At 43.3% G+C, this 9,440-nt stretch overlaps 1 protein-coding gene across 1 annotated transcript in view; it reads right to left on the bottom strand.

The window, feature by feature from the left end:
- Serpinb11 (serpin family B member 11) overlaps positions 1-9,440 on the bottom strand; it is a 21,831-nt gene that overhangs the window by 8,246 nt on the left and 4,145 nt on the right. Inside the window, exons 2-5 of the mRNA XM_031340744.1 lie at positions 5,141-5,326; positions 3,461-3,520; positions 2,000-2,119; positions 104-221 (exon numbers count right to left, since the gene is read on the bottom strand). Of these exons, the coding sequence (XP_031196604.1) occupies positions 104-221; positions 2,000-2,119; positions 3,461-3,520; positions 5,141-5,308 (466 nt within the window). The 5' untranslated portion in view covers positions 5,309-5,326. The remainder of the gene's footprint in view (positions 1-103; positions 222-1,999; positions 2,120-3,460; positions 3,521-5,140; positions 5,327-9,440) is intronic.

Genomic DNA, 9,440 nt, shown 5'->3' with positions numbered 1-9,440 from the left:
CACACACACTCATACACACACACTCACACACACACATGCACACACACATACTCACACACACACACACACACACACACACACACACACGCAAAGTCATCCTTACCGTTAGTTTTATTTTTAACCCAAGCATTAATACTTTTCCTTGTCTCTTCTGCAGATAGTTCAAAATCAACGGTTTGCAGCTTGGCTTGGAACAGTTTCTCACTGCATCTTATGTACTCCTATAAAAGAAGGGACAATTGAGAGGAGGCAGAAAAATAGTGCAAGGAAGAGTCTAGCCCAGTGAGTAAACTACTTTGTATGCACGTGTAAGGAGCTGAGTTCACCAGACCCACGTAAAAGGCAGGTGTGGCGGCATGCACTTGTATCCTCAGTTCTCCTACAGGAAACGGAAAGCAGAAACAGACGAATCCCGGAAGCGGGGTACCTTGCTGTAAGCAGTAATGAGCAACAAGGAAAAGACCTTGTTTTATAAAAAATGAAAAGAAAAAACTGACACAGAAAGCCATCCTCTGACTTCCATATACACATGTGCTTCAGGTACTCACTTCTGCAGCAATAACACACGCACACACACACACACACACACTTTACAGTTTAGAACGTTCTAAAGTCCTAACACAGAGACAGAAATCTGTTGTTAAAATGGAATAATATCTTTGGATACGTGTCTTTAAATTCAAGGATGTCCAAAAATTTAAAAAGCCCAGAAATATTTAGCTGTTTTCCCAGTATACCACAGGCTTTCTTACAGCAGTGCATTCAAGTCAAAATGACGAATTTCATACAATGAGCAATGGGCACCCTTTTTGTCCTGTCTCTATGTTTTCCTCTTCAAAGTAAAGAGCAAGAGTCTTACAAGAAAACTTGTTAAGTATAGTGGCTAAATGGCTTCCTTCTCTCCTCAGGAACAAATTCAAAAACACCACTTCAAATCAACACTTAGCTACTCTTGGGTGTGGGTCATTGGGAGAGGCAATAGCAGCTCAAAGCAAACAGTCCATGACTTCCATCACCACAGGCACTCAACAGAACGCACTTGTGAGCTTCTGTCAGAGTAGACGGAAGATTCTTAAAATGTCTGCACTACCAAGGTGGTCTACCCACCTCAGATGCAAAAATCCTAGCAGAGATAGATGTGTGATGTCCAAGACAACTTAAGGGGCCAGAGTGGGAAAGAAAACAGAAATTTGAGGCTTCAGTCATCCCAGTCAAACAGAGAGGGACCAAGGACAAAAGCATTTCATGTCAGTCATTACAGGAAGGAAGCTTGAGTTTAGATAAGAATCACCTCTCAATCTTGATAATTACTAGTGTGACCTTCGTCAATTGGTATTTTCAGAATATGTTTTATGGACTTTAGGATTCATGGAAAGTTTGTGTCTGTGACATAGTACAATGAAAGAATTGTATGATGTGATTCCAGTGATGATCTCAGAAGTGGATGATTAGTGATGATTAGTGGATGAGAAGTGATGATTTCAGCCCTGGAGATTAAGTAAGCATTCAATGAAACTACACACTTCAGTGTTGGTGGGTAAGAGCCAAAACCCATCTCGAGTTTTTGAGCTAGAAAAATATCTAATCTTATTTTAAAGAGAGAAGTGACTTACCCAAAGTCATATATGTAAGTGAAAGGAAACCTCTCATCTCTTGGCTCATATTGAATGTGCTTTCAACTACCTCTTGAGAGTCTACCATCAAGGGTCACTGCTAAAGATTAGAAATGCATTTCACCTTTCTTCTCATCCTCACAGGGCAATTCTTAAAAAATGCTTTCATTTTGTGCTTCACCTCTGACCTTAGTTCTTGCACAACTTTAGGGATTTGTCAGAGAAAGGAAATTTCACATGATATTGCAGAGCTCTATGTGAGAATTTTAATAAAGCCATGTCTTGGAAACTCTAAGCTCAAATTCAACATTATAAGAACACCATGAACTCTGCTCACTCTCCCTTGATCTTCTGTATGTAATTCAGAGGGTGCCACATGAGCTTACCTTGTGGAATTCTATTGCCCTCGTCCCGTAGATTCTGTTAGCAATGCTGAGGGAGTTCTGTTGGTTAATGTGGGATATCAGGGCTCTGAACTCAGGATGTATCCTTCCACCTTGGCTGCACTGGGAGTGGTGAACAGAGAAGACACATAATGGCTTTCTGGCTATTGAAGAGTTAAAAATAACGAAAAGTACAATATCTGCAGAGCAAGATGTTTGCCTTCTAATAGACAGCAGTGAACACAGTGAGATGAACTTCATTTTCCTTAGCAAAATGATCTCAGCCAACTGAGGCTGAGGGTATGCAGGCTCTGGTGTACTTACTTGATGATCCTAATAGTTTCATCCAAAAGCTTAAGTTTTCATGAACAAAGAGATTCTAATGCAACTTCTGCAACTGTCTGTGTATTTATATTTCTATTTTCAATACTTTGTCTTTTATATTTTTGAAAGTTTGTTACTTGTATTTTTTGCATGTTCTATACATTGTGGTCATATTTTCTTCCACATTACCATCATGTCCCTCTTAGATTCTTGTTGACCCTTTCTTCTCAACTAGGGAATGTGTTGCTGGATAGGCCTGGCTCAAACAAACTCATTATATATACCAGTCCTGCGTTGAACTTGGCTACAATCTTTGTGCCTCTGCCTCCTAAGTACTGAGATTGCAGGCATAAATCAACCCATCTCATGACTTTCTGAAAGACTACTTAAACCAATACTTTAACCTTCACTAACAAGATTTAATGCATTCACTTGTTTTGTGCAGTAGCAGTTCTTCTAATTTTGCAACGGTAGTACATATGAAAGATGATTAAGAATTCAAAGATGTCAAAAACTCAATGCTTACATTCCCTGAATAACGATTCCTAATAAGTAGGGTTTCTGCAAAGGTTTCAGTTGTGTCTGTCTCTGTATCTGTATCTGTGTATGTGCATGTGCATGTGCCTGTGCCTGTGTCTATGTCTGTAGCCATGTGTATACACATTTATCCATTTACCCATGAACTGCTAAAAATACTATCTTGAGAGAATTCTATGTAAATGAATGAATAGCCCTTGGAGAATAACTAGGTACCACTGTCTCAGAGCATGTGGATGGGGCTGTATCAAGGACAGTATATAATTAAAAGTCAATCATTTCTCATTGACTCTCAGGAGAATGATAAAACAAAGGTGCCTGGGTGAATCTGGCAGCATCAACAACAGACAAGGGCACAGAACAAAGAAGTCTGAATAGCAATTATCAGATTGAAAGACTGGATAGAGAGGCATCTTATCCTTTTTGTTATCACTATTACCATCAGCTCAATTCGACACTCTGCCATGATTATTGGGAACATTAATAGAGGACTCTAGACAGAGCTGGCTTCCTTCTGACCCCAGTCCTCTACTCATCCGGACTGGTGGATGGCTTCTTGGTGTATAATGTTGAGAGTACTCGATATGAATAGAAGGAGCATACCTCAGAAGAATTTTTCATCTTTGCTTGTAAGAATCCTGAAAAGTTGTCATAGTGGAGCACCTGGGAAAAGAAAAGAGATCAACTGGCCACAAAGATAATGTACGATCTATTAAATCTGAGAGCTATATTCATGCTTCTATTTCAGATCAAGCCCAGTATCAACAGATAACACCTAATAGTATTATGTTTCAGGTCCTGAGTTAAGTCTTCCTCAGCACAGGTAAACTCTATCACCTTCGTTTGATGTTAGCAGAACTGAGATCAGAAGTGACAAGCACCCTTACCCCAGTCCATAGTTCACCAGGTTCTAGGTGCAGACCTCTATTATGGCAGGCCACTCCGCCTTCTTCCAACTAGGGCATGGCTCATAGGGAGCCCGAGAAACATGCCGGTTTACCAGTAAAGTAACAACAAGACAAGCAGCTCTACTAAGAGTTACCAAGAGATACTTTCTAGACATTCAGAATAACAGAAATCCATAGATTGGAAAGATCTTGCAGCCAGGGCCATGTGACATGTCACCATTCCTCTAGATGTAAAATGGAAATAACAATCTCTGCTTGCTAACAGGGTTGCTGTGAATAGTGTGAGTTTTGTGCCCTCCCCACAGCCTTGAGTGGACTGAGTCAGACCTTGTCTTTGCCACAGCCTGCTAGTCCACCTAGGGTGGAGCCTTCTCACCTAGATGAAGTCTGTTGTCCTGCCACCTCTGCAGCTTCCTGAAAGAAGCCACTACCTGCTGAGCAGCTGAGTCTGTTTTCCTGACAAAGCAACAAGATCCTGGCATAGTGGGAGATGAGTCCCCCCTGCTTTACCAACTCAGACTCCTAAGTAAACATTGGGCCTTGATCAGAAACTTGTCTTGGTCTCTTTCATCTCTTGCCATCCCTCCTATTCTGCCCTATCTTTTCCTTTCAGGAACCCAGTAACCTGTGGCCGCTGGCGGCTACAAAATTTAGTAATAAATTCTTTTTTAAATGTATTTAAGGGTTTAAATCTATAAGGGTTTTTGGTTTAAAATTTTTAGATCAAAAGAATAGTACCAAATGTGTTCTTTATTATGTTCAAATCGCCACAATAGTAATGTTAGAAGTGATGATGGAGGGGCTGGACCAAGGTCCCCTACATGCTTTTAGCAGGTGTCCAGCTTGGTCTTCATATGGGTTTCCTAACAATTCGAGTGGGGGCAGTCTCTGACTCTGTTACTTACCATTGGATCACCTTCCCCTACCTGAACTGCCTGGTTGGGCATCAGTGGGAGAGGGGGTTCTTAGTCCTGCTTGAACTAGATGTCCTAGGGTGAGGTGGTACCCAAGGGGGCATCTCCTTCTCTAAGTAGAAGACTTAGAGAAGGGCTAATGGAGAGATTTGCAAGGGCAGCACTGGGAGGAGAAGAGGGAAGGGACTGCTATTGGGATGCAAAATGAATAAAAAATAAGTTATGGAAAAATTGAAAAAAGATATTGAAGAAATGAATTTGATATAAAAACAGCTGTGCACTGTACTGGTTTATATTAAACTCTTATTTAAAACCTTTGCTTTTTTAATAAATATGACTTACCTAAATATGCTTTACAATATATGTTTTTAATGAAAATGGCTGAAGTTTGTCAGAGAAGAAGGATCATGAAAAATGATCCCATGGTTTCTGGGGGTGGGCGGTGTTCTGCTTCATATTACCTTTTCCATTTGTTCAGCGCTCTTTTCCCTGGCCCCCAGGAGAAGCATGCTTAGAGCATAAAACATCGTGAGCGGAGAAAAGAAGATGTTGTCTCCCACATTGCTACTGCTCAGCTCTTTGAACACATCAAGGCAAAATTCAGTATTTGCTGTGGTGATGGGATCCATTCTCACCCCGAACACTGCCTACAAGTAGAGCAAAAGCATTTTAGTCCTTGTGTGCTTGCTTTCCATGTGATAAAATACCTCTTTTCCAAGAATGTGTGTGTAAAATGCTTATGCTTCACAGACTCACACAAACAATTGTTTTCCCACCAGACTGCCCCTGTTCAGAACCTCCGAGGAGGAAGGTGTCAGCTCTCTATGCAGTTTCCCACAAGCAACCTGACACCTGCCACAGTTTTATCCCTTTCTTGGCACTCTTCCAAGAATGTGAGGTGAAGCTAGGAAGCTGACCCAGTCAGAGCCTTATTAGAGGAGGAAGAGAAAAGGAAAAACCTGAGAAAAAGAAGGTTGATGCTGAAATGTGTGATATTTCAGGGAAACAGCATACTGGGAAAGAAAGTCTAGTCCTACAGACACTGATGGAGCATCAGGGAGATTGGAGAGCCAGCCATAGAAACAGCAAACATCAAGAATAGTTCCTGGCTGGCATGAATTGGAGGAGAAGTCCTTGGTCCTGTGAAGGCTCATTTCCCCAGTGTAGGGCAATGCCAGGGTGGTGAGGTGGGAGTGGGTGGGCAGGAGGGGGAGCATCCTCATAGAAGCAGGGGGAGGGAGGATGGGAGAGAGGGTACCAGAGGGGAAACCAGGAAAAGGAATAACATTTGAAATGTAAATACATAAAATATTCAATAAAAAATTAAAAACATAAAATAAAAAAAAAAAAGAGTAGTTCATGGCAACAAGGAGACTTCCTTCTTTATAGGGTCCATTGCCAGCAGACACTTCTCTGCTCTGTCTTCCTGGCAGTCAGTCTCTTACTCCAGGGCCTGCCTCCTGAGTAACCCCTCAGTCTCACATTCAGAGTCTTTCTCCATTGCTGGCAACTGCTCATCATAACTCATCAAGCTTCAGACCAGAGTCTTACTTGCCTTTACACCCACTCCCCAGGCGGCCTCATCCCAACGCAGGTTCACTTATCAAAACCAACACGCTGATAGGTCCTTGCTAGAATTTGAATATAAAATGTGCCCCATAGGCTCATAAACTGAATAGCTAGTCTCAAGCTGATGAAACTATTTTGAGAGTTTCTAGGAATGTTAGATAGAACTTGTCTGGAGGAATGACATCACTAAGTTTACATACTTGGAGCTGTTCATTTTTTCTCTCTCTCCCTCTCCCTCTCCTTGTCCCTGTCCCTGTCCTTGTCCCTGTCTCTGTCCCTTTCCCTGTCTCTGTCCCTCTCCCTCTCCCTGTCCCTGTCCCTGTCCCTGTCCCTGTCCCTTTTCCTCTCCCTGTCCCTGTCCCTGTCCCTGTCCCTGTCCCTCTCCCTGTCCCTCTCCCTGTCCCTCTCCCTCTCCCTGTCCCTGTCCCTGTCCCTCTCCCTCTCTTTTTCCCTCTCCCTTTCCCTCTCCCTCTCCCTCTCCTTGTCCCTGTCCCTATCTCTGTCCCTGATCCTTACCCTGTCTCTGTCCCTGTCCCTGTCCCTCTCCCTCTCTCTTTCCCTCTCCCTTTCCCTCTCCCTCTCCCTCTCCTTGTCCCTGTCCCTATCTCTGTCCCTGATCCTTACCCTGTCTCTGTCCCTCTCCCTGTCCCTCTCCCTGTCCCTCTCCCTGTCCCTCTCCCTCTCCCATTCAGCAAACCCTTGGCTCCTCAGCTCTCCACTTTGCCTCCTCCATCACAGCCTTCCTCATTTGCAGAATTCCTGGTTCCACTTTTCCACTTTGCAGGCTAATAACCTGGATATTATCCTTTAATACTTTCTCATTCGTATTCCCTTTCAGTGTACAAAAATATCTTATTTCCTCGACTTTTAAAAATGCTATCTCTCTTTCTGATTTTGCCACGTTAAGCAAAGCCTTCCCACTCCCTCCTGACAACACCTGGTTACCTTCTTCATTTATTATGTCCCCTATTGTATTTTCTTGAGAGGCAAGAGTGGTGTTCCTTAAAGGTCAGATGCCATGTTCCTCTGTACTCAGTGTCTTTAGTACCATACCATTCTCAAAGAGAAGTCAAAGCCTTCCCATAACCAGCACAGCTGTTCTCGGACCTGACCCTGGCCTTCTCAGGACTCACCTCTGACCCACTGCACTGAATCTCAATGCTTTAGTTTTTCCTTCCATCCAATATACCAAGCGTGTCCATATCAGGCTTTCTGCATTGTTTATCCCTCCTGAGCTGTTCTTCCCACCAGTTGTCAGAAGGCTCATTCTGGCAGTCCATTCCTCTTTCCTTTCAGAAATACACTGCATCAGTAAGACTTTTCCTGGCCATTCCCGTTGAAAACTCAGCCGCATCCCTATATCATATCTCTTCAGGTTCTTTTTCTTCCTAGAACACACACCTGACTCTTTTCTTCCTAGAACATTACACATGCCATTTTCTCTTTTATCTGATCTACTCCTTAGATTCCTGGCTCCATCAGATCATAGATTCCCTGTTCTTTTCATTGATGGACATATATAGATGTTCCTCATAAATGCATGTGAAGAGACGGGATTTTATTCCAGTAAGTACAGCAGTATGCAGATGTGCACAGAATTCAGTGGAAGTACAGAGGAGAGAAGCAAGTCTACCCTGAGAGGCACAGCCTGATTCTATTGAAGAGTAGGAGAGTTTTCCAGGAATGTGCAACTAGTCAGAACATCCAGGAGGAAAAACAATGGGCCGAAGAGAGACCAACACGCAGAAAGAGAAATATGGAGATCCAGAAACCGAAGTGGGAAGCCAAACACCATGAAAAGTGGGCATAGAGACAAGTAAGACATGCCTTTAGAAGCAAACATGCCTCCCTGAGAAGTCAGAAGAGCCAGGGAGCTCTTACGAAGTTGAGCTGCTAAGTGACCTAGTTAGAAAGGCTCTGGGATTTTCTTCCCATCTGCCCTCCTTTCTGATTCTTTCTGATTCTCTGCTTAGTGTTCAGCCTCCTCTCCCCTGTTTTCTGGACAGCACATTTTAAATGTTCATTCCCTACCAGTCAGCAAGAGGCCTAGCTGTAATACAGCTTCCACGTGTGCTTAAGAGAAGGCTTTAAGCTCCCTCTCCCAAGTCTTAATTGCCTAAACCAATTAAAGCAACTTGGCATTCCTTGCCGGTGAGTGGCTTACAACTTGGACACTTCTGGAATCCTTGCTAAGGAAATACTTTTTTTTCTGGTAAAGGTCGATCAGAGACCCATAGGAGAATCTCCTTTTTCAGAGCTGTGCTGTCTGCATGTGGCTACCTTTAGAGTAGCTTTGTATGACCGTGAGGGAACTAGTCAAAGAGAGAACCCAGCATGCCAGAGGAGAAAGATGGGGGAAATTTGAGTCCCTGATGACTCCCAACTGTGTGGGTTGATAAACAGGCTTGGCATTTCTTGTCATGTCTTAGGACAGCTTTTCTTTCTTTGTAAATGAAACATTTTAGTTGAATCTTCTGTTGCCACGGGTAGCCCAAAGCATCACTGCTTACTTCAGAAAGTCTAGTTATGCCTCCTTGTCCTCTCCAACCCACAGGCCCACTTACAAAAATGCATAGTTTTCTAATGCACTTTAGTTATACTTTCACAGATCTGAAAACACTTCTTTCTCTTACTTCTTATCTCTCACGTACAGTTCCACGTGTTTTTAGAATCCTGGGCTCAGCACATGTTCCCTAGGACAGTATAACAAGCCATGAGTATTCCTCCCTGCTTCTGTCCATTGATTGTAGTCACTAATGTGTGTTTTCAGCCATGTCCATTTGACCTGAGCTCACTGGAGGTGTAGTCTCTGGGGTGTGACCTTGTGTGTCACTGACTTAGGAATGTGTGTCATGCTCCCCTTCAAAGCTCAGTCCATTGTGTTCTCACTGTCATAAAGAGCTGAGGGCACATGGTCCTCAGGTCTGAGAGAGGGAGGGTGCCTGTGGATCAACCACATGCTGTCAGGCAACCGAGAAGCCAAAGGAAATGTGTCATCTGTGGACTTTCAAAACAATGAGCCATGGCATTTACACGGTGCCAGCGATGATCATCAACTCATTCTGCAATTAACCATGGTCCCTCTAAATCCATTCCTATGCACTAAATGCTATGTGTTGTGGCTCTGACGCCACCCAGCACCCAGCACCACCATGGCACACCAGAGCCTGACGCCACCCAGCACCACCATGG

This window comes from Mastomys coucha, unplaced genomic scaffold (genome assembly GCF_008632895.1).
Source record: "Mastomys coucha isolate ucsf_1 unplaced genomic scaffold, UCSF_Mcou_1 pScaffold1, whole genome shotgun sequence".
Taxonomy (NCBI): Eukaryota; Metazoa; Chordata; class Mammalia; order Rodentia; family Muridae; genus Mastomys; species Mastomys coucha.
Note: the sequence above shows the minus strand (reverse complement) of the source record. Positions and strands in the feature narration are given on the sequence as shown.